Here is a 26086-nt window from a genome sequence, read left to right on the forward strand (position 1 = left end):
TAAAAAAAAAAAAAAAAAAAAATTAACTTTTTTAAGCATTTTTTTTTTTTTTTTTTTTTACTAACCGGTAACGGGATCGCAACCCTCAGTGTCGCGCCCGTACCGGGGACCAGCAACGGGATCGCAACCCTCGGTGTTGCACCCACACCGCGCTCAGCCAGTGAGCGGGAAGTGGTCTCCACATGGGATCCGAAGCCTCGGTGGGAGTGTCGCCCCGCTCCCAAGCGGTGCACTCTCCAGTGAGCCACCAGGCCGGCCCTGTATAAGCATTCTGAAAGACAGAGAATACATAGCAGGAGGCAGGAGTCTTTTTTTTGGGGGGGGCAGAGTTGATTATACATATAAGTGGGGTACAGCATTGAATGTCAGTACCTATGTGTAATATGTGATTTTCAATTCAGGATAATTAGTATATTCAACGTTATACAGTGTAATCAATTTTCATGGCCTTTTACCAACCTCCGCCCCCTTGCCACCTCTGGTAACCTCAGTTCTATTCTCTTCTTTTGAAAATTCAACATATTATTGTGATTACTGTAGCTTTCGTTCTTTTTAGCTCCCATATATAAGTAAGGACAAGTGATATTTCTCTTTCTGTGCCTAGCTTATTTGACTTAATATAATTTTCTCTAAGTTCATCCATTGTACTTAGAATGCTATTTGCTGCAAATGGCAGTATGTCATTCTTTTTTTTATGGCAGAGTAGTGTTGTGTTTTGTAAATATACCATATTTTATTTATGAAGTTGTCTGATGATAGACATCTAGGTTGGTTCCAACTCTCGGCTATTGTTATGATAGCCTTCAATAAATAGACTTCAATAAATAGAGCTTCAGTAAACATGGGAGTACCAGTATCCCTTTGACATGACGATTTCCATTCCTTTGGGTATATACCCAGCAGTAGGATTGCTGGATCATATGACAATCTTATCTGTAGTTGTTTGAGGAACCTCCATACCATTTTCATAATGGCTGCACCAGTTTACGGTCCCAGCAACAGTATAGAAGTGTTCCTCTTTCTCTGCATCCTCTCCAGCATTTGTTATTCTTTGATAATAGCCAGTCTCACTGGAGTGAGATGATGTCTCAGTGTGGTTTTGATCTGCATATCCCTGACACCAAGTGATGCTGAACATTTTTTCATGTGTCTGTTGGCCATTTCTATATCTTCCTTTGAGAAATGCCTATTCAGCTCCTTTGCTCATTTTTTAATTAGATTATTTGTGTTGTTTTTACTATTAAGTTGTTTGAGTTCCTTGCATATTTTGGACAGTATCAGGAGTCTTTAAACAAATACCAATTCTTTATGAGCTGATATTTCCTTTTTTAATAATCCTTCCTATTGAAAATTCAGAGATATTATAGAGACATGCATATATTTACCAACAAAGATAGTCATTGCAGCATCATGTATAAAAATAAAATGTTAGACACTACCAATACCCTGTAGTCAATAAATTAGTTAAGTAAATTGCAGGATATTGTATATCTGGACAAACAGTGTATTCTAATATTACGTTATGTTGCATTATGCTTATATTCTAATATTATGTTATGTTGCATTATATGCTTAATTATATTAATGATACAATGCAAAAGTTGTAAAAAAAAGAAAAGTAATGCCTACACAAATATTGAAAAAGTACTAATGGATCAACAACAAAATGTTAGAGGTGGTTTTCTCTAGATGGAGGGTGCTATGGGTTAAATGTGTCCCCCATAAGTGTATGTATTAGAAACTTGACCCCCATTGTAGCAGTGTTAAGATGGTGGGAGATCCAATTATGGCATTTGAAAAGAGGGGCCTTTAAAAGGTGATTGGAGCTCCGTGATTGTGCCCTTATGAATATTGATTCATTCATGGAGTTGATTGTTTAATGGGTGGTCATGGGTGAGGTTCTGATGGCTTTATAAAGAGAGCAAGTGAGCAGGTTAGCTCTCTTGCCCAGCCCATCCTCACCATGTGACACCCCGAGTTGCTGTACAGTTACCCCACCAGGAAGAAGATTTTCACCAGGTGTATTACCTGGACTTTGGACTCCCCAGCCTCCAAAACTGTAAGAAATACATTTCCTTTCTTTATAAATTACCCAGTTTCTGATAGTCTCTTATAAGCAACAGAAAATGGACTAATAAAGACATATTGTGTGGATGTTTTATTTTTCCTTTTTATGTTTTAGAATACTTTTTATTATATTTTAAATGAATACATATTCCTTTTATAATTAGATTTTTTAAAGCACTGTTATTTAAATAAATTATACTAATTATAATCATAATAAAACATTCAAGCTTATTTCCATATGGGGGAGGGGTTTGGGATTGGTGGGAAGCAAACGACAGGGAGGCCCTGTGATCACGAAACAGCCAAAAAAAAATAAAGAATATTTTTACCTCTTCTCTCTTTTTCTTGTGTTTCATCCTCATCATGTCTCCAACCTTTTCACGTGCCCCATCGTTCTGCTATCCTCTCTTCCCACGTTCTCTTTCACTCCCTCTTCTCCCCCCCACACCCCTAGTCCGGTCTCCTTCCTTCCTCTCCCCTCCTCTCCTTTCTTTTCTTTCTATAGCATTGAAATATTTTCGAATCTAACTTTAGGAATTCATATCCATAGCAGACTACTGATTTAAAAACTAACCAAAAAAAAAAAAAAGATAAATTTAAAGGTGCATTTTTATTTTTTCATCATCACAATGGTTTTAGCCAAGCAGTTAATACAAATTAGAAAGCAGACTGGCATAGCCTTCAAAGTATTTTCACAGAACAGCATCCCTGTCTTTGCCCAGTTCCAAATCCCTTCCTGCTTTGTATTCACAACTACTGAAATTCTTCAGAAATAAACAAAGTACTAAGGAGAATAGCCGCCGTTTGATACCCCAGGCATTTTTGCCTCTGCGATGACAATGAATATAATTTACTCTTTCATCTAACATGACTCTATCCCTGCTCTCCTCCAAGCTTTACTAACTGGATCTCCTGTCCTTCTCTATTGAGGCACTTATGGTCAGTAGCCTCTTAGGGTATATTTCCAGAAGTGTCAATACCCAGCAATAAAGCGAGAGAAGGTTTTAATGTCATAGTAGGCTGCCAAGTATGGAGAGTTACTACAAGGATGGTTAAACCAGCCTTTCCTGAGGGCCAGGCACAGATGGGATGTGGCAGTCCACGTGGAGACTAACAGTGTGTTTCTGAGAAGGGTCAGGATTTATTAGTCATTTTGCAAGTTGATAGCAGAGAAGCCACCGTCAAACTTAGAAACCCCACTGTCTCAAAGTCTAAAATGAAGAAATTAATTTCCAATCTGATTCCAATCTCTAGGATGTGAAACCCCCTCAGATATATCTAAGCCCATGTTACCCTAATCCCCAGTACACATAACCCTTGCAGGATGTCAAAATGTCTGAACTTTTTCCCATTATTTCTCCATATCTTTTTAGTGTAAGGCATTCACATTAACTTTTGAGTTTACGCTATTGTTCCTGAGACACTACAGAATTAAAAGGAAAGGGATTTTATTCCTTTTTTAATAAGAAGGATCATTAAAACGAGTGAAGAATCTGGGTTATTAGTTCCAACCTTGGCACTCTCTGAATAGTGTGACCTCAGACAAAGTATCTGCCCTCTTGAGGCCTTGGCTTCCTTAATTGTTACGTGAGGGGTTTGAACTATTTAATCTCTAGCAGACTTTCCACCTCTAAAGGATCCCTCAATTCATACCATTGACAGTGGTAGTAGCTGCACCTATTACTACTTTACTTGCCACAACAATCTAATTATTAAATACTGTTATTATTATTTTTTCTACAGATGGGATATAGGGCCATAGAGGAATTAGAAAGCCTAGGTTCCAGTCTGATTGTTGTATTTATTAGCTGTGTGCCTTTAGGCAAGTAAACTACTTTTAGAGCTAACACTGACTTTCTCTTATCTTATCATTATTTTTCCTGAATTTGTGTCATGGGTGAATTTTCTGTGCACACACCACGTATTCTTTTCCACAAGTGTTGACACTTGATGAGCAGGACACTGACAAAGCCACAGCCTCACAGCTGTATATGACATCAGTCCCACACTTTAAAGATGGATGCCAGCCATTGACCAATACCATGTGACAATTTTTTTTTTTTTTAATACCTAAACTCCTTATAGTTTGCATTTTTTCCACACAGCTTTCAGGACATGTTATCACCACCCAAGATATTACATATTCATATTTATTTTTATTTTTCCCTGTCTTCCCTATTGAAATGTAAGGTACAAGGATTTTCCTGTTTTATTCACGGATAAGCACCAGTGCCTCGAACTATACCTAGCACATTGTAGGTATTCAGTAAACGTTCCATACATTTCAATGTCCCATTCATTTTATTTTCAGTAAATTCACTCATTTATTTATTTAAAAAAATAATTCAGGGGCCGGCCCAGTGGCGCACTGCTACAGTGCGCCACTTGGGAGCGTGGTGGCGCTCCCGCCAAGGGTTCGGATCCCACATACAGACCGGTTCCCACTCACTGGCTGGGCGAGGTGCGGGTGCAGCACCGGGGGTTGCGATCCCATTGCCGGTCCCGGTCCGGTACGGGCACAACACTGAGGGTTGCAGTCCGTTGCCAGACATGAAAAAAGACAAAAAGGAAAAAATAATAATAATAATAGTAATAATTCAGTATGGCTAACAATAATATTTTGTATATTTAAAATTAGCAAGAAGAGAATTTTGAAAGTTCTGCAATTACACATATTGAAACATCACACTGGACCCCATAAATATGTATAATTATTTTGTGTCAATAAAATACAAAAATAATTCAGGATTAAATGTCTGCCCTGCCTGGTTTTAAGGATTAAGGCTCCACAGGAATACTCAGTTTTGGGCAATATTCTCTGTGGTGAGTTACCTGCACCAGCACCTCAGGATTGTACAAAATGATTCATTGAAATGTGGGAAGAAGATATTATAATTTCTGATTACTCATTGCTCCTACTTTAGTTTCTATTTTGTGCATATTTTCAAAAGTTAATACATAAGTACTCTACTGCATTTTCCCAACTGATAACTAACAAACCATCGTGCATTGGGAATATGTTTATTTTTCCCCCTTCCTTGATATTTTCAAACAAAAAATTTGGAGATAGCCATCCCAGAATTCTCTTATGGAATATAATTTCCATGGACAGATGATCGCCAGCAGCAAAATGCTCATGTTTCAATTCTTTTAAACTTATATTTGCTCTACCCTCTAGAATGAGGTTCTTTGCTCCTAACAGAAAGAAGTGGAGAGGTTCTCTCTTTTCCTTATCTTTGGCTAATACAGCTTCTCCAGTGCCAAGCAGGACCTCCTGTGTCCCTCCTCTTACCCTGAATTGAACATCAATACAAACACACCCCTCCTGGCAGTCCTTAGCACAGTTTTTCAGCAATGACTTTTGCACAGCTTTAGCCTTCCTAGCACTCTTAGAAAGATGATGTAAGAATTGTAAGTATTCTGAAATTTGAGAAAATTCCATGTCTCCTCCCTACACAGACTTCACTCACCTCTTCTCTCTCTCCCCGTGTGATTTGCATACTGTAGAGCTAGGGCTGGGTCTGGAGCTCACAGACCCCTTGAACCTGTTCACAAACCCTTCGCATGCAGGTCTATGAGCTAGGTAACCAGCAAAAAAGGTCCTTGGAGCCTTGGTGGAAGTAGGAGTAGTCTTTATTCAGCAAATAAATGTCTGAGAGCTAGGCAGTACAAAGAGAAACTCAGAAACTCAACTTCTGCCAGCAAAGTCCAAAGGAAAACTGAGCAGCTGCCAGCAGAGTAAACATGCTCTGTTTTTAGATGAGAGCTCTACCGGCCAGCTTCTGCTTCACAGAACTGCAGAGCACACAATAGCAACAAATTAAAAAGATACATGGGTGCACATGCTCACTAACTCCACCCACACACAACTTGTTTACAAGAAATGTGCTGTGCAACCCCCAACTGAACCTGAGGTAAGGGAGCCTGACTAAAATATTCTATTTACTCCACAATCCACCCCTTCAGGGTCCCTTGCCATACAATCTATGCATTCAAAATCTTCTGAGATGTTCCCTTAGCAAGGATAAATGACCCTTACATTTATATAACCAATTTTCTGTTTGATATTCCTTAAGGCTTGTCCTGTCGTTCTGTCCTTTAGCTGCACATGCCTGGTTAGTAGTCATCACTGGTGTAATTTTCCATGGGAACCTTTTAGTCATATTGATGTGAAGTTCAGTTCATATTCAGTAGATGATCACACCAACATATGTATGTACTCAGTTGACTCTGGTGCAGTGCCTGAATCGAGAACACTATGGACGAAAAGACAGAAGGGTTATTGGTACCAATAGGGAAAGTTCTTGCCCCTCTGCTAAGATACATGCCAGTTTGCCATCCTGAGAAAGAATGGTTGCAGGAATAGGTATCTTATCTGGTTCAGGGCCCAACAAGTCCATACAAACAGAAGACCAGTAACTCTGTGACTTTGGCAGTGGTCCCACATGATCCACCTGCCACCATGTCAGGGACACTCTCACACGAGTTATCTGCCCATCAGGGGCTCCTTTCTGCTCACCAGGAGCACATCCGCCTATCAGGGGCATTTTTTCTCAGGTTTATGTGGCACCTGGGAAGCCATCGACCACCCGGTCTTGCAGCCAGCATGCTGCACTTGCCAGTGTAGCCGCCTAGCTACATCAGCTGCTGGAGCTCTCTCCAGCCACCTTACCTTAGCCAGCACATCAGCTTCATCATTGCCAATTCAACATGAAGCCTCTGGTCCTCGCCTGCCCCCAAAAGACGAGCACCTTGGCCTGCTCACTATTCGAAATTGAACATGTCATCTGCCTCCTCGGGAGCAACCAAAAAGTCTTTTAAATTCACTGAGCATACCTTGCTACCTGTTTCCAGACGTTTAGTGAAGAAACGCTGTTCAGGGCGCAATCGCTGCCACAAGGTAAACGGGACTGCATTTGGCTGCTGGTCAATTTTCTTCCTATCAACCCCTGCTGCAAGCAAGTCAAGCCACATCTGCTTACAGCTAGTCTTGCTTGGTCCCCTCAGGATAAAATCCCGAGTATTTCTTGGGGGTTTGGTCTTAGCCACCTTTCAGACCCCTTTTACTTGTCTGCTCTCCTCTACTTCACCCAAGCCAGCTATCATGGTTGTTACCTCATGTATAGAATGACCAATGTGTGGGGCCAGTATGGCCATCAGTGAACCAAAGGACATTGATGGGGCATTTTGCAGCACTATGTCTTTCATGCTGCCTGTAAAACTTTCATCATCCGGGCCACGAGTGTTCACATTAAACACGGACTGCCGCATCCCCAGCTCTCAAATGACTTGAACTAATTTAGCATACGTTTGCCATTTGCTAACAATCTTGGGCAGTTCTCCAGCATTTGCCCACACAGTTCAGGCAGCTGCATTCACCCATTCCATTACGGAGTGATTACCTCGCCCTTGTGCATATCTGCGGCTATTCTGTAGCTGCTGCCTCAGGGACACATGCTTGGTGATGGAGGCCAATTTTTCCATCTCCTCACCACAGCATATCACTCTCTCCACCCCTAGATCCCATAACCACAACAGCCAAGCAGCCAGGGGCTCCCCCTGTTTCTACTGAAACTGTCTCCCCAAGTCAACTATCTCAGCCTGTGTATATGGGACATAGGTGGTGAATTGGGTCACCTGTGGATTGCCCACTGGTTGTCCACCCGGTCCCATAGGCTGCTCGTGTTTCACTTTCTGATGCACAATAGGTCGTGCCTTGAGACACACAGTCTCCCCCAACTCACCACTGGGTTCATCGTCTTCCCTGGTGTGAGAGCTGGAGTGGCCAGTCGCAGAACATCATCGTCCAGGACATTTATCTGCGCTTCCAACAAATCTGCCTTTCACTTCAAATCTTCCAGTCACTGTATGTCATCCTCAAGGGTAATTGTTCATGCTTCCAACAACTCTGCTTTCTTCTTCAGCTCTTGATCAGTTTGCAGCATAGTGAGCAGCAGCCAGGCTCCAGTCAGCAGAAAAGTGGCCACCAAGCACCACACGCTCAAAGCCACATTTCCTCCCTCTCCCAAGGGGCTCTCTGCTGTACTGCCTGGTCTATGCTGCCTTGCAGTACAGCAAACAGCAACTAGATCCCGATTAACAGGAAAGTGGCCATAGGGCACAGCATATTCAAAAGTAGCCACATTTCCTCCTTCTTCCAAGGGCTTTTGGCTCCTATACCTGCTCAGAATCCTGCTATGACTACACCAATTGTAGAGCTAGGGCTGGGTGTGGAGCTCACAGACCCCTTGAACCTGTTCACAAACCCTTCACATGCAGGTCTATGGGCTAGGTAACCAGCAGAAAAGGTCCTTGGAGCCTTGGTGGAAGTAGGAGTAGTCTTTATTCAGCAAATACACGTCTGAGAGCTAGGCAGTACAAAGAGAAACTCAGAAACTCATCTGCTACTGGCATAGTCCAAAGGAAAACTGAGCAGCTGCCAGCAGAGTAAACATGCTCTACTTTTAGGTGAGAGCTCTACCAGCCAGCTTCTGCTTCACAAAACTGCAGAGCACACAATAGCAACAAATTAAAAAGATACATGGGTGCACATGCTCACTAACTCCACCCACACACAACTTGTTTACAAGAAATGCTACCAGCCAGCTTCTGCTTCACAAAACTGCAGAGCACACAATAGCAACAAATTAAAAAGATACATGGGTGCACATGCTCACTAACTCCACCCACACACAACTTGTTTACAAGAAATGCTACCAGCCAGCTTCTGCTTCACAAAACTGCAGAGCACACAATAGCAACAAATTAAAAAGATACATGGGTGCACATGCTCACTAACTCCACCCACACACAACTTGTTTACAAGAAATGTGCTGCACGACCCCCAACTGGACCTGAGGCAAGGAAGCCTGTCTAAAATATTCTATTTTCCCCTCACATACATTAACTCTGTTCCCCCTTGAACTGTATTTTCCAAACTGGAGAAATTATCTTTTTATTGATAGTACAGATTTATTAATATTAATTGTGTTACATATATACATCATCTTATAGAAATTTAAAAGTTACTGATAAAGGATCCCTTTGACTATCACCCAAAATCCCAATGCTGTCCCCAAGGTGATTTCTATTATGAATTTTTATGTGTATTTCCAGTGTCGTTTTTTTTTTTTCTTTGTTTATATGCGTTTTTGTTTTGGATTCATCAACAGGCCCCAAATAATTGGATAGTTATATTTAATACATTGCAATAAAGCACTTAGAGGTTAATCCCATTAATTTTATATACTGGTATGGAACCATCTCCAAGGTATATTATTGAATAACATTAACAAGTTGCTAAAAATACATAGGGTATGATACCAGTAATGTTTAAAAATAAAAGAAACCTTATTAAAAAATATTGTAAGCTATAGCTTTACTTTGATCCCATAGCCTTTGGTCATTTTAAAATTTATTTTTCTGTATCTCATTGGCTCTATGATTTCCATTTGGGGATCAGGCGTGGTGATCTGGTCACAGTCCCTTGTATCTCTCAGATCCCCACATCCTTCTTTGGGAAACAACAAAGACGAAGGAGCATAAAAGTGAAAGAAAACAAGAAATAAAAATGTTGGTGGAAGAAGCAAACTCATTATATTAGAAAAAAGGTAAAGTGGGGAAGAAGAGTGGGGGTGGGTGGGCTGCAGTAAAAAGATTTGTCTTGGCTGATCAGACCTGGCCATTGTGATATCTCTAGAGACATGTAGCTTGTTTCTAAGCATCATCGTCTCCAGTTTCACCTTTATTTCTACCAAGCTCTTGGTTCAATAGGCATCTTCACCTCCTCATTGCCCTCCTGAGCTTTATATATTCATTCATTCGAGGTCAGACACCTGTTTCTCACACTGCTTTCCTACACACGTTCACACTCACATGTACACACACACTGTTGCAAATATCACATGACTAAAATGTTGGGATTCTGGCTTGGAGAATAAGGATGACAAATTGCAGAACTTGCTAGGCTTAAGGTTGCTTGCCATGCTGATTCTCAGTAAGCCATTATGCATTCAGGAGACCAAGCATCATTTGTATTTGTCTGTTTATTTATTTGTCTATTTGTTTGTTATTTGTAGTAGGTGCCTTTGGTTCTGGGAAACCAGTGTGACTGTGTTGGAGTCAGAAGAATAAAAGCAGAAAGCAAGCATGTTTCTTAGGCTTAAAAGAGAGGTTAAAATGACACCTTTAGGCTGCATTTTACTTAATTTAGCTCATTTCCCCTGGGTAGGCAGCAGATGAGATCTTAGGCTAGGCTGCTTTGTTCAAGAATAAAAGTTGTGGCTTTAGCCAGGGTTTTCCTAGTCTGAGAGCTTAGCTGTGATGGCAGGTGAAGAGCAAACCCTTGACTATAGAAGAATAAATCAAGGTATCCAAGTGCTTGTGCTTGCCAGGCACTTTCTTTCTTCTCTGGGTAGCAGACAGGACCACCTGCTTCAATGAGCATTGTTTATGGAAAGGGCCTGCAACTGTGATGACTCTGTGGCCCTGATGACTGCTCCATCCAGAACAAAGGGGAGGAAGGAAGGAATCCCCATCCTCCCAGACTCTGTTTCTCTGCAGATCCCTCCTCATTTCTCCGTGTGCCATTAAATGCAATTCTCAATCTGAATGAATAGGTGCTATCCTGTCATGGTGTTTATTTTTTTAATACTTGCTCTGCGGTTATCTACATCAGGACATTTTGTGGCTCTGCAGCATTTATTGAGCACTATATTAAACTCATATAAACTCAGACAAAATGCCAGGAGAATGATAAACTAGTGATATTTCTGAATTTCTCTATAGAAAATGTCTACAAAGGCTGCGTTTGGCTGATTATATTTCAGAAAGCTGATGTTGCACTGCTAACATCACTGGTGTACTATATCAGGGTGTGATTTATTTTTATTTGTATTCTTGTCTTTGGTGATCTTTAGGTTTTATTCCAAAATGGCTCCTAAATGTGAACCCCAACCTAAGATACTGAAGAAATGATGCAGGAGGCTGCAGAAGGCTTTGTCTTGTTCTAACCAGCAGAGCTGACCTAGCACATGGACCTTCACTTCACATTTTCACTCGATAAGGAGGACCACCTGTAGACAGGGACTGAAGTTCTTCTTTTCAGCTGTTTATAAATTCACATCCTTCACTTTCTTTAGTGCCATCCTATGACTTTTAGGATCAAAACAAAACCATAGCCTTATGTGACAGGTGCTTCGTGATTTGACCCCTGCTAACTTTTCATTTTATCTTCTGCTACTCTACATTGAAAACACTAGCTCCGGCTTATTGACTTAACAATAGATGCCTGTATGGATCATGCTCCCTTTGGCCTAGGGCCTTAGTACCTGCTATTGTCTCTAAATAGAATGCTCTCCAACCCCCTTTTTCCATCCATCATAATGTTGTATATATTTGATGATTCAGTCCATTTATTCTAAAGGCTTCCTGGACTGTCCTTATCCTCCAGGTCTCTATCTGCAAGTGAAAAGTCATTCTTCTTATGTCTTCAAATAGCACCTCCAATATTAGAATCCTTGCTTCTTTGGATTACTGTCTCTTCTGTAGTTCTAAAGTTCTTTAGAACTGGAAATCTATAGTCCTTGTTCTCATTACATAACAGGAGCTCGGAATGTTCTAATGAATAAATACATGGCTAAATAAACAAGTGAATTTTATTTATTTATGTAATTAACCTCTGAGACATTGACTCTTAATTTTGTCTTATGATGATAAATAATTTTGATAAAACATTTATTTTAGTGGGGCACCGGTGATATTCCAAGAAGCTTTTGATACTAACATTAATTTTAATTTCTTGAGTATTAATATTCCCTACCCATCTCTTGAAATCAAAAGGTGGAGAGAGAGGAGAAAGAAATCAGTTGCATGTTCTGAGTCCTTGCTATGTGCTAGGAATCTTCCAGGTACTTTATGATCTATATCCTAAGAAAACTTATTTCACCTTCTTTTTATAGATTGAAAAATCAAAGCACAGACATGTTAAGCAATTTACCGAATGTGATGCATACAGATGAATTGATAAATGCTGACACGGCTGGTTTGTGCACTCCTCCTTTCTCCAAAACCATTCAGTAAACATTTTGTGAATGCCTATGTGTGGCATGCAGGTGCCTGGTACAGATACATGTAAAAGTTTGAGCTTGTCTGTCAATTAGAAAGGTAGGCAAATGAGTCACCAGTTGTTAACATGGCCTAATTTTTGTTGTGCAAAAGTATGTGCATAGATCTGAAAGTCTCAGAAGACATAACTAGCTTGGCGTAAGTGGAACCCCCACTAGCAGTGGAAGCCTATTTTCAACTTCAGTCATAGCAGCTGAGCCCCAGCAATAAGAGTTATGAAGACAGAGGAAGACGGAGATGGGATTTTAGGCAGAGACACGAGCATGTGCACAGACAAAAAGACTCCTCTTCCCTTCCATGAAATCCAGTTCAAGAAGGGAACTCATTTTCCCAGTTAGACATAAAGGCAATATAAAGGTATACAAGATACAGCTACCTATTGCCTTTTTCTATAATTAAAGGATCCTGAACCAAATTTTTCATCTCATTTATCAAAAGGTTCTTTTGAGGCCCAGAATTGAATAACCAGCTATACAAGATAGTAAATATTGACCAGTGTAAAAATGTTAACTTTTTTTTTTTTTTTTTTTTGGAAAATGTGCTTCTCTATGCTTTGATAAGCACAGAGAATTCAGTGATAAAAGACAGAACAGCTGCTCTTTGGGAGCTCAGTGCAGTAAGAGAGCCATTTATGCAAAGAGATCCAGCAAACCATGATGAACCATGCCAGTGTTGTGTACAGGGCGATCTAAAAGGATAAAGCAAAGTTTCCCAGCTTCTTGTGCTTAACTCCAAAAGTCACACTTACTAACATGTTTGGATGGAGATGCCTGAACCACTCTTGAGATCCCACTCTGCACATAAAATCATTTAGGATTAAATTTTATGTTTATACTGTGTTTCTTTGATGATGATAATACACACAGTTGGTCTTAAAACACACAGAAAATCATCCAACTTCATAGTTCCAACTAAAATGCAGGAGTATATACGGGCTAGAGTAACGATACTGTGTGGGTCAACCGCAGTGAAGTACTTCCCCCAGGTGTCTGGTCAGTGACAGGACCATTAAAACCAGCACTGCACAGACATTCAGCATTGTTTAGCTTCAGCAATTAAGAATTCAGCAAAGCCATAAAGTAAAAGCGGCAATAGTTATTTATGACTGCTAGAGGTACTTCTAGGCCACTCGGTTTAGGTGTGAGCCCATTGGCAAATAAAGATTGCTGGAAACTCTGTGATTTGACTTTAATATTTAAAGTTTTATTTTGTTGTTATAATTGTTTCACTAAAGATGGAAAAAAATAATTAGGCAGGGTAAGGGGGTTAGTGAGCCACAATAGATTTTGGAAAAACAGAGGAGTCTATCTTGCTCTTGTATCTTTTTCGTTAGTTGATAAGAGGGTAGACTGTAGTTGGAACAGTAACTCCTGCCCTTAGAAATAATGTGAGATCTTAAGAAACTATTGCTGTTACTGATTTGGGGCCATGAGCACATGGAAAGATGCAACTGGGTCCGTGGTAGTTATTTAGCCTCCCGTTGACACTAACCATAAGCCTAGCAGATGGGTTTGCATGCGAGTTTTTGACATTTTGCTTCCGGGATGCCAGCTTCTCCTGGGAATAAAAGGTGGTAGTCATTTCAAGGAAGAAACTCGGAGCAGGTGGACAGATGAACAAGATGTAACTACCCATTAATATTTTGAAAAAAACAGTTGCCTGCTGAGCTTTCTACTTGGAGGCTTGTCAGGGATCTCATTTTCTTTTTTAATGCTCATGATTTGTGGCCTTGTCAGGAGAGGTCGCCTGTGGACCCAGTCACCTCTTCAGCCTGTAGACAAACAGTCGAGCAGTCGCTACAGTACATAACAGAAACAATGGTGCAAGGTTCACCTTCTGCCTGTATACAAGCAGAAGTAGATTCTGATGATGTGAAATGTCCAAAGGCATGTCCCATGTCTCTTTGGGGGAAATTATAAGACTCTTGTTAGGAAATGTCTGCTTCCTGGGAGAAGAAGACAGCAGGATTTAGTGTTTTGAGCATACACTCTGAATTTCAGGCCACGTGTCAATCAGAGAAAACTTCCTGACAGAGTTAATAAGGCCTTAAGGAGACTCCTTTTCTAAAGGTAAAGAGAGACTGAGCTAGCCAGGCCTCAGACTCTGTGAGCTGGGGAAATGAGTTCACATAAGAAGAGTTCTGGGAATGTCCCTAGGAGAATGATTAATTTACTTATTTTGAAAAATTCACAGACTTTTATACACACCCCCTTCTCTTTTTCCTCTCTCCCTCCCTTCCTTCCTTTTTTCCTTTAATCTTTCTTTGTTTCCTTCCTTCTTTTATTCTGCATTTGACTATCTATGATATGCCAGGAACTACATGTATGTATGTGTGTGTGTGTTTGTGTGTGTATATGAATATAAAATGTTTAAAATGAAGCTCCTCCAGTAGCTCTGTTTGGTGTCTGTGTGCATTGGGGGAGGAGGTTACTTTCACATTGGGAAAAGCACAAAAATAATTGTGTATAATAAACTGTGATAAGTATCTGACAGGATTTGTATCAGAATAAATATTTGTTGATAGGAGGAAAATGTTTTTCCTTTTGTAACTGGGATATATTTAACAGTGGAAGTGACTTTTCAGTTATGTCTTAAAATAAAAGTTAAGGAGGATTCGGTGAAACTGGAGAAGAGCATTGCAAGCTAAAGACAGAGGCTTACAGAGGCTCTCAGAGAGGTGAGGATGTGAATGTGGTGCTTTCAGGGGATGGCAAAGTCTTTCAGTGTGGCAGGAGGTGAGGCAGCAAATGTGAGCCCTGTGGGATCTCAGGTACCACACGAAGTCCTCAAGGTGACAAGCATTTTTAACATCTGCATTTTCTAGTATGGATTGGATGGAAGAGCTGAGTGGCTGAGGGCAGGCAGAGGGACCAGTTTGGAGGCATTTGACTATTTTCCATGTAGAAATGTAACACATTAAAGTTCTGCAAATCCTGACTTAAAAAAAAAATGTACAGACCATCTCAAGTTTTACTAATCTTGCTGTATAAAAATCATAGAGTATGATTGCCCATATTATTTATTTTCTATTTAATATGGTGCACAGAATACTATGGGCCTCCAAGGCATTTTAAATAGGGTTTTATGTTATTTACACATATGGTTTCAAGCACATATCTCAATGTGGGTGCATCTGAATTTTCCCCTCACATTAATTTAACAATGCACAGAATTGTCACACTGTTCTGGTTGTCTCTGCATTGGTTGGGTCACATGGTTTGTTCATAGTCCACAAGGCACTAGGAGGTGGTTCTGCAAATTTCAAATGAAAAAATTAATTAGATCAGTTCGCTATGTAAATCACTGTTTAAATCACCCAGCTAAAGCAGTATGCCTGATTGGAGGCATTTGACTATTTTCCATGTAGAAATGTAACACATTAAAGTTCTGCAAATCCTGATTTAAAAAAAAAATGTACAGACCATCTCAAGTTTTACTAATCTTGCTGTATAAAAATCCTTGGAGGCATTTGACTATTTTCCATGTAGAAATGTAACACATTAAAGTTCTGCAAATCCTGACTTAAAAAAAAAATGTACAGACCATCTCAAGTTTTACTAATCTTGCTGTATAAAAATCCTAGAGTATGATTGCCCATATTATTTATTTTCTATTTAATATGGTGCACAGAATACTATGGGCCTCCAAGGCATTTTAAATAGGGTTTTATGTTATTTACACATATGGTTTCAAGCACATATCTCAATGTGGGTGCATCTGAATTTTCCCCTCACATTAATTTAACAATGCACAGAATTGTCACACTGTTCTGGTTGTCTCTGCATTGGTTGGGTCACATGGTTTGTTCATAGTCCACAAGGCACTAGGAGGTGGTTCTGCAAATTTTAAATGAAAAAATTAATTAGATCAGTTCGCTATGTAAATCACTGTTTAAATCACCCAGCTAAAGCAGTATGCCTGGCATCTGCCTGATAAGTTTTGAAAGTTTAATATGCTGTCGGTGAGATTGTTGCAGGAGTACACAGATGCCATGTGCAGGACTTATTTGCAAGTCTGAGCTAATAACATGCAATATCCTTGCCAGAGTTCAGCCTGGCCTTCATCAAATAAAGTTTTCATTATAGTTTTTATTTGAAGTGGAAATTTTACTGTCAGGCTATATAAATAAATAGAGTAGATATATTCCTAGGATTGCGATTTTAGAAGCCTGTGGATATTAATGTCCGTTGGCTCTGCTGAGTTCCTCTAAGGCATGTGTGAAGTCATTAATGGGGATATTTGTTTCTTTTCATGTTTCTTCATTTTTTTAGGTCTGTGATGGGGTCGAACAAGGAACCAGACCTTGTGCATCTCGAGGCCAGAACTGTGGATGGTCGTAAGTAAATCAACTTTGTCCCAATGTTCTTGGTAGTATTAGTTCTATCAATCTATCATGAACTGAGTCTGGATAATCACAGTGGCAATAATCCAAGTCATTTGGGAATAAGGACTTTCCCTGTCCTCAGTAATCCATAATTGTCCTAATCATTTTAATACTTTTATTTGGATAGTGGCAACACTAGCACAGATCTCTCAGTGTCTTTCCGGGTTAAAAAAAAAAAAAATTCTAAAACTCCCGATTCCTTGTGTTTTGTCGTTGCTACTGCTGCTGCTGCTTTGTTTCAATTTGCTTTTTTCCAGTCTCCCTATTTTGTCAGATATCATCCAGGCAATGCTTCACTGTCTTGTCTGGAGATTCACAAAACACTTGGAAAGAACAGGAAAAAAAGAGAATTATTCTATGTGTCTCCCATCATAAGCAGCAGGATGGAAAAGGCAGTGGAGTTGCGTGCTCATTCCTTGGTAGCTCTTGACAATCCTCGTTAGGTACATATTGTGGAAGACTGTGCTGCGTGGAGCTTGTGGCTCCATGTACATGCTATTGAGGAGAGTAAGTTGCAGATCCAGAATTCAAACCCATGTCTAAATGTCTCAAATGTCCACTCACTAATTGTGTTGCCTTGAAAAAGCTACTTATAAACTCTTTATGCCTCAGGTTCTTTGTCTATAATTAAGCAAGTTAATAATAATGATTTCTGTAGTAGCTAACATTGACTGAGCCTTTACCCTGTACCAGGAATTGTGCTAGGCACTTTATAAACTGTATCACAATTAATCCTCATGACTTGGTTTCCTCATCTGTAAAATGGGAATAAAAACCTTCAAAGGTTTAGGAAATTTAAGTAATAATATACTTAGAGGTTTATGGTAAATAAGTAGAAGTCAGTAATGTCTATCTCACAAAGCCCATCCAGGTGAGAATTAATCAGTGTATATAAAACATGGTGCACAGTGCCTGACCTGTCAGACATTTAAACAACAGCATCATAAGTTTCCTTTCCTTTCTTTGGTCCTGTGGATCCTCTGAAGGGCTAAACAGTTGAGGGGCACCACTAGGCCTAAGATAGTGCACTACAGGTGAAAGGCATAAAAGAAAACAAGAAAAGGGGAAAGTGTATAGGAGAATGAAGAAGAAGATGGGGGAAAGAAAGAGGTCTCAAGTGTAGAAGAGAAGAGAACAGACTATATAGTTACTGTGGAGCAATGAGGTTGTTGTATGTTACCCAGCACTGAGCTAATGTCCAAGACATACCCTGTTTCTAAAACATCCCTAAAAGTTCAAAAGCATCCTAATCACTGCCATGTGTGCCTGTCTGCCTGTCCTTAGCTCTTCTGAATGCAAAGGCAGAAGATACCTGAACTTTCCCAGCTTAGACTCCAAAGAAGCTGGTGCCCCTGCAACACTAACTCCCCAGAAACCACACATCCTCTGTGACCATGCACACACCATGAGAGTTTGCATCTCTAGAAATTTTGCTTTCTCTTTTGAGAAATTGATTTATTTTTTGGCAGTCACTGGGGGCACAGATCAGGTTCTGAGACTGACCATCACATTCCTCCTCTGTAAAACCAGACAGAGCCACCATATGTAATACGCCCAGCACCATGCCTGTTACAGAATGAGCTCAACAGTTTGGATCCACTTTCCCACCTGTTCAGTGGGCTTTCTCTGGTGGTGACCCCTCCATTTTCCTGGAGCATCTGATGTTATCTTGGATTCCAAGGTTCAGTTCTTACTACATGACAGGGAAAGCAACCCTTTCCTCAGGCTAAAAGAAATACATCACCTGTTTTCTTGCCATTGCTATGATGATAAAGAGCACAGTTCTCACCTTGCCCTATAGCACTCGCATAATAATAGGCCTACTCATTTCTTCAGCCTAATTTCACTGAGTCCTCTCCTCATTCCTTTACTGCAGTCCTCTGGGGTTGCTTTTGATTCACAGAACATGCAGATTCTATGTCTTGCCACAAGGCCCTGATACCTGCTGTTTCCTGTCCCTGGATTATGCTCCACTCTTCCCCTACCCTGACCGATTGAGTGTAATTAATCACTGTAGATGGTTCAGACTTCAGGTTAATCACCTGTTTCTTAGGGACGCCTTTCTTGAGCTTCCAATGTAGTGTCCCTGGATTATGCTCCACTCTTCCCCTACCCTGACCGATTGAGTGTAATTAATCACTGTGGATGGTTCAGACTTCAGGTTAATCACCTGTTTCTTAGGGACGCCTTTCTTGAGCTTCCAATGTACACCAGTTTCTTATTTTGTTTGATTTCATCCAGCTATGTTTTTCCTTTATCAAACTCATCTCAGTTTGAGATTATACATTTCATTTACAATTTTTCCTCCCCACCAGTCTGTAAGTTCTATGGGAGTAGTGACCGTGCATGTCTTGTTCAATATTGTATCTCCAGCTTATGTCACAGTGTCTACATGTAAGGGGAGCTCACTAAATATATGCTGAATGGATGAATGCATAGTTGACCAATTGTCAGGATTAATAGCTGGCCATCTCACCTCACTTACCATGTCACCTGAAAATTTTAGAGCATTGCATCTCCAACTTTAGCATGCCAACTAAAGTAACAACCCACCTAAAGATCATTTAGCATGCCAATGCTGCTGGTCTGTGGAATAGGCTTTGAGTAGTGAAGTCCGACAACAGAAAACTAATGAAAGAGCTTTAGGGTTTGCTTGACTACACCCCTTGTTTAGAAAGCTCTGGATGGAAATTGTAGCATCTCAAATTGCTTTCATTTTCAAGCTTTTAGGGATAACACTGTTTTCTGGTTTGTGGTATATAATGCACACAAGCCTATAGCCTAAAAACAATGAGGACTTCGCTCTCCCTGATCTACATATTTCCTTACACCCAACATTATTCCTGTGCTCCCTGAAGGCATGGCCATTGATAATGCCAAACTGTCATCTCAGGCTCAGCTTTCACAAGGCATGAAATATACCAGTTCTAATTTTATTTATTTTATTACACTTTTTTTGCAAAGGCAGCATCTTCAGAAACTATCCAAGGGTGAAAATTCAATAAAGGGATTTAATTTGAAAAGTTATCCCTGTCAAAACAAAATAGAAAAAAAAATTACCTACCAATTGAAATAAGCTAAGCATAACAGCTGACCTGTCTCAGTATAAAAAAAATGAGGTTGTCTCCATATCATAATCCTCTCTCTCTCTCCCCCTCCCCCCAGCCCCTCCCCCTTCCTCTCCAAGGCAGTCAGTATTAATGTATTAATGGCTCCAGGTAGAAGAAACAGAGTAGCAAGGTGTTAGCAAATGTAGCTGGCAAGATTGGATAGTGTATTTATCAAAGTCAGGCTCCAGGCTGGTCAGTTGCTCCAAGAATTCCAATATCTATATTTCATCTCCTGCCCATTCCCTGATTGAGATCCTCCCTAAGATCCTTCCTCCATCACTGCTTAGTACAAAATGTAGGCATAAGTAACTCATTGTTTACATCCTAGGTTATACATATAGTAGGGTACATGCCAAAATAATACATTTTTTAAAATTTGACCAAGAATTTATTTTTCTGATTCTGATGTGTTCAGAACTTTTGTAGCCAAGGCACTGAAGCATTTGACACAGAAGAGATCCTTCACTTGCCAATTGGCTCATCCCCATGGGGTGGGTTGCAAATGCTTATCCCAGTTTGTTATTCAAAGTTTAATGTTGGTCTCATTTCAAATGTCCCTAGATTACATTTTATAATTAAGTTCTGTTTCAGTTGAAGTCCCTACATTTGCGGGGAGTTGAGCTCTGGAAAGATTTTGTTCTGTGAGGGTCTCTGACTGGCACAGACATTTCGTACCAACTGCACTCTGAAATGTGGATATCTTGTAGTTTACATCTGGGACAAAAAGGCTTTTCTTTCTAGTAAAAAACTGCTTTAGCAGGTGAGCTGAAAAGAGCAAGCTCAATTACAATCAACCACAGGAAGTATTATTGGAAAATTCTGAACTTATTTATTGGGTGTGGCATGTGTTTATAGGCCCCCACATTCAACCGAGGACAAATTGACAGATCCTCGTCCAGGAAACAAAGATTTTATTGTTTAAATATCCTGTGGGTGTGCATGTGTGTGTGCATGTTGTATGTACCCAGTACATTAAAACACTAGAAATAAAACATACATTTTATCTATTTAAAACCTAGGTGCATTTGTGTATATGTGTGTGTAATGTACGAAATGTTGACCAAACTATTGAATGGTTGATAGCATTGTAAAAAGCCATATCTTTGTTGGCTCTATGTTCAAAATATAGTTCTGAGTCTAAAACATTTAATATTTTTTGAATTAATAAATATATATGTGTGTCATTGTACAGGCATATCTTCTCAAAGAAGGGTCTTTAACAATAGGGTCTGTGGAATCTGGTACTGATAACTGACGAGCGCAAGAAATTTACTAACCTTGAAATTGGGTGCCACATTTTATATGTATATAAGTTTGGAGAAAAATAACATAACTTTTATCATAATTCCTCGCATGCTAATTACACTTGGATGTATAGTTCAGTATTTATGCTCACCCATAAGCATACATCTTGTAAGAGAACCTGTGGTATCAAGTTTGGCCATTATTTCTTTTCCCTTTTACTTCTGAAATGAAAGGCCCAGCCAGTGACCTGCATGTTTCTGTACTTGTGGTGATCCAGGGCAGCAGAGACAGGGGACAGAGGCAATTACTCTTCTTACTGTCTATTTGCATGAATAACTAACCTTGTAACAACTTTCCCAAGGACTAGTCTCTTACACAGGGGAAAAACAAACTTTAGCCCTTTTAACCAACTGTGAAAATGACCGCCCAAAAACTCTTTGTGAAATGAACCTCAAACTAGTATTTTACAAGGTGAAATAAAATAAAATGAAACTGCAACTGTATATAACTATTCATCCTGCTAATTCTGGTCTTGGGTAAGAACTGGAAATCTCATTTCTACCTCCTGTCCTCCAGCCTTCCAATCTATTTTTCATATTGAATGGCATGTGCGTCAATATCTGGATAAGGTGAGCACTGCTGAAATACTGCTGGAGGTAACAGAACTCAGTTCTCAAAGTCCTCAATATATGAGCTGCAGAACATTTCAGAGTTTTTACTATGAGCATAGATTACTTTTATACCAACAAAAACAGCAATGATGACAATAAAAAGAGTAAGCAGTACTCAAGCATATCAATTGAAAAGTAAAATCCACTTCCTGACCTCCATTCTCATTCCCAAGAGAATATTAATATTAATAGTAATAGTAATAAATTATGATTACTATTAATTAATAGTAATATGTTATATATATTAAGAGGTAATATTTTATATTTATTTACTATATTGTCTCAGAAATTGTTTAGGCTCACCCAGATGCATAGGTACGTACACACACACCATGTAGACTCATACAAATGTTCATTTCGTAAAGCTGTTGTGCCACATTTATTGTTGGTATATGCAATAGCAAGTTAAAAATCTTTTTCATATCAGCACCTACAAGTTTAGCAATGTCATGGCTAATCACTACACAGAACCCTATTATAAAGTCAACTGTGATTTAATAATCACTATCTAATTAGTAGATGCATTTGGCTGTTTCAAACAACACTGATACATACACATACAAACATATTACTTGTGATTTATTTGATTAGTAAGCATTCAATTTCATGCAAGCAGCAAGCACTACTAAAAGAGAAATTGTGAAGGAAAATCTCTGGGTCAGAGAAAATATATATTTGAAATTTTCATAGATATTTTCACATTGCCTTCTGAAACAGTTGTAACAATGTGTAGTCCCTTGACATGAGAATGCCTGTGTTTGCAAACCCTCGGCAATCCAGGATATTATGAAAGATTTTTTAAACATAACCTTTTTATGAGCAAAAAACATGGCATATCCTTACTGTTTTAATCTGTGTTTAATTGGGAGTGAGGTTGAGAATTTTTATTTGTTTTTCTAGGCTATTTAATTTTTTCTTCAGAGACCTTCAAAGGATATCAAATCTCTTTAATATTTTAGGACGATTAACACTTTGGCATTTATTTACAAGCCCCCAAAATATCAAACTTGCCACTCCCACTTCATCCAAAGTCCCAATACTGGCACAGCGGTTGGTACTATTAGACCCCATGTTTCATAGTCTTCATTTACTTTCTCTTTCAATTTATCAATAGCTTCTAAGGTGGAGGCTTGGAAGAGATCAGACGTTTCCATTTCTCGTCAGCTTCAGATTCTGGTAAATCTCCACCACGTCCCAATGCACCAAATGATGCATCTCTTCCATCCCCAAATCAGGCAACAGGTTTTAGACAGTACAGCAGCACCTAGCACTCTGTGTTGCTTTCTAATGGTGCCATTCTGACCTCATATTTCATGTTGCAAAAGTCTCTTGATTTCAACTACTAGTGATATCGACTTGGTATCTCTGATTTAGTAGCCTGAAGAGCGCCCCGAAAACCAACCAGAAAAGAATGAAATGAGATAACTCAGGCCTCCCCACACAGCAGTGAAAACACCTGATAGGGAGGGTGCAGTGACAGGCTCAGCTGGTCAGCTTTCAGATTGGGTTCTGTGTAGACATATGTGCTGTCTCCTCTGCCTCCTGTGTGCCCTCACCTCCCATGCCAAGGAGGAGAGAACAGAGGTGCACAAGAAAAACTTGTCACTCCCAGGCCTTAATTCTAGGACAAAGGTTTGAGTTTCTGTTGAGTCCTCAGGATCCTTCCAGATACAGCAGCAATGGTCCATATAACATATATGTGTGATAATTTCCAAGAGTTTGGAATATTTTTAATGTTTCTGAACCCTGTTTGTTTGCTTGTTTGTTTGATTTTTAAAGCAGCATTATAAAATTTTTGGCACTCCTTCCTTTGTCCTGTATGTTCTTAAGCAACAATGATGCCGGTATCATGCATTACATTTCTATTATTTTCCTGGTGCTGTCGCACTAGGGATTTTCCAGCCATCACTACTTACAACAATCCTTGGAGGAGGTACTATTGTTATTTTCCTCAATTTAATGATGAGGAAAGTGAGGCTTACAAAGACTAAGTGTTTTTCTCATTGTCTCAGATCTAGGATTTGTCAAACTCATTCATTAGACAAATATTGTTGGGCACCTGTGCCATACCAGGTATTCTAGGCATGAATGAGGGATGGTAGGGAATTTGCAAAGACCCTGCCTTCATAGAGGTTACCTTCTAGTTAGAGGAGACAGATGATAAAATAATGCATAATGCATTCGTATAAGAAAAACAAAGTAGAGGAAGGTGAATAGAGAGTGATTGGAGGAGGGGGCTGTCAAGGAAGAAATCTCGGATAAGGTGGCATCTGGTATTGATCCAAGTCCTTATAGAAGTAAGGGAGAAAGCTGTCTGTCTGACTGGTGGAAAAGCATTCCAGACAGATAGAACAGAATGTACAAAAGATACAGAGCCCGAGTGTGCTTGGCATGCTAGAGGCAGTATTGTACCATATTGTTCTTTGTAGGGCATCTACCACATTCCAAATATGATACTCAGTATAATGGGTGATAAAAATAGGAAGTTACTAAGTGAAGAAATGTTTGATTGGATGTACCCACATGTATCAGTCCCTTGAACTGTCCCCTCTGTGCTGGAGTTAAGCTTATAACATGCAGACACATCTAAGTAAATATTGCATCCCCCCTAAAAAAATAAACTTGGAGAAGAAACCATATTTTCTCCCCCATGTACTAAATTGTTTTTATTTTTTCCTCCCTTCCCTCCCTCCTTTTTTCTTTCCTCTTTTTTTATTCATGTGTTCCTTTCTGTTTGCTTTCCTGCTGTTTGTCCCTCTCTTTCTCTGTCTCTGTCTGACCCCCCACCTCCCCCAACTCTTGTAAACTTAATTTGGAAAGTTGTGTGAACAAATGAGCCTCTCAGTTTTTCATGGCTGAGTGTGACTTATGGATAAGTTTGTGTTTTGCTCAATTAAACTAGTTTCATGTGTGGGTTTCTAGTGTGGCTTTCTCACAAAATACACAGCTAATGTTCCCCAAACATAGCTCACATTCTCTCGTGCCTCTGTGCTCCTGCTCTGTGCTCCTTCTTTCTGGAATGATGGCTAATCCTTGTCCTCATCACAAGTAGCCTTCCAGTCCTCTCTCAGATCTTCCCTGGGTGTTCTCATCCCTGTCAAAGGTAATTGTTCCCTCTGCAAAACAGAGAGAATAGCGTAACAGTCTGTATCCTCAAGAATACTATAGGCCATGGGGGTATAACAAGCCCACCCTTCTCTGTGAGGTGAAGTGAAATAAATGCAGTTTCACATGCAGATTCACAGGCAAAGTTTCTGGCACGAAGTAGGAAATCTATGCAGAGGCATGGAAGTTGAATGTCTCTCACCTGTGGATCCACACACAGCACCTAGATGTCCTAGGACACACTCATCACACTACATTTTTATTGGCCCATGACTGTATTTCTATTAACTACTGTGCTTTTGTGATTTTTCTCATGTCCTCAATTCTAGTTCCATGCTTGCCAAAAATTTAATGATCCCAGAATTTTCCCTGTAGTAGTCATGACATCCCAAATGCCCAAAGGCCAGAAATAAAAGACAACATTTAGTAAGATACACTGGTCCCAAATCAAGTGATTCCACAGAAGAAACCAATGCCAAGCCACAATCTCATCATGCCAAACGAGAACATTTGATGTAAGTTGATCATTTTCACAGAAATATCTTGTCCTCTACATAGACTTTCAGGGGCCAACCTAGAGTCTCACTTTTGAAGCTCTCAATTTGAAGATCTCAATACATGCCACAGAGGGATCTGGAACTCTGATAGGAATAAAATGTATATTAACAGCAGCATGCTGACACATGTGTGTAAGTGTGTGTGTGATGGGTAAGGACATTTAATGGGATTGTTCTAAAAGAAATAACAGAGCAATAGAACAAAAGATAAATTTATATACGGATGCATGAACTTTAAAAACTGTTCTGCTGTAAAGCTGAAAATTAATGGGAGATGACAGAGTTTTAAATTGCTTATGGCTGTCTACATAGTTTACAGTTTTGTTTATAATTAAACTTCTACAGTATTAGGGCATAGTAAAGTATTTGGTTCTAAGTAAATACTTGTTGAATGATCGAATGAATGGAGTCCCAGAGATCTGTGATATATTTTTTGCTCTGTCATTTACTAGCACACGAACTTAGCAACTCTCATTCCTAAGCCTGAGTTTCTTCAGCTATAACAAGTACCTCTCTGGATATTTTTTACAAAGTTTAAAAGAGGAAAAAAAAAAAAAAAACCATGCTATGCACTTAGCACAGTTCCTGACCCAAAGGAGAGGTTGCTTTGGTTATTTTGGAGGTTAATGCCACTGCTTCTGCTGCTGTTATCTATGGGGACATCCGAGGAAGGGAGAAGTCTGCCTGAGCCTCAGGAAAAATTCCACAGAAGAAGGCCCAGGAAGTATTTGGACTGAGTGATAGAAAAGGGAAAGACAGTTCAAACCAGCAGAACTCTCTGGATGAATGTAGGGTGTCAGCCAAGAACTAGAGTGCTGTTTA

General features: G+C 39.7%; 1 protein-coding gene across 4 annotated transcripts in view; it reads left to right on the top strand.

Annotated features, from left to right (window-relative positions):
- The window catches only part of SORCS1 (sortilin-related VPS10 domain containing receptor 1), a 200302-nt gene that overhangs the window by 36708 nt on the left and 137508 nt on the right, over positions 1-26086 (top strand). For all 4 annotated transcript variants that reach the window (XM_008588434.1, XM_008588426.1, XM_008588442.1 and 1 more), the window contains exon 3: positions 16464-16528. In XM_008588434.1, coding sequence (XP_008586656.1) covers positions 16464-16528 — 65 coding nt within the window. The remainder of the gene's footprint in view (positions 1-16463; positions 16529-26086) is intronic.

This window comes from Galeopterus variegatus, unplaced genomic scaffold (genome assembly GCF_000696425.1).
Source record: "Galeopterus variegatus unplaced genomic scaffold, G_variegatus-3.0.2 Scaffold126, whole genome shotgun sequence".
Classification (NCBI taxonomy): Eukaryota; Metazoa; Chordata; class Mammalia; order Dermoptera; family Cynocephalidae; genus Galeopterus; species Galeopterus variegatus.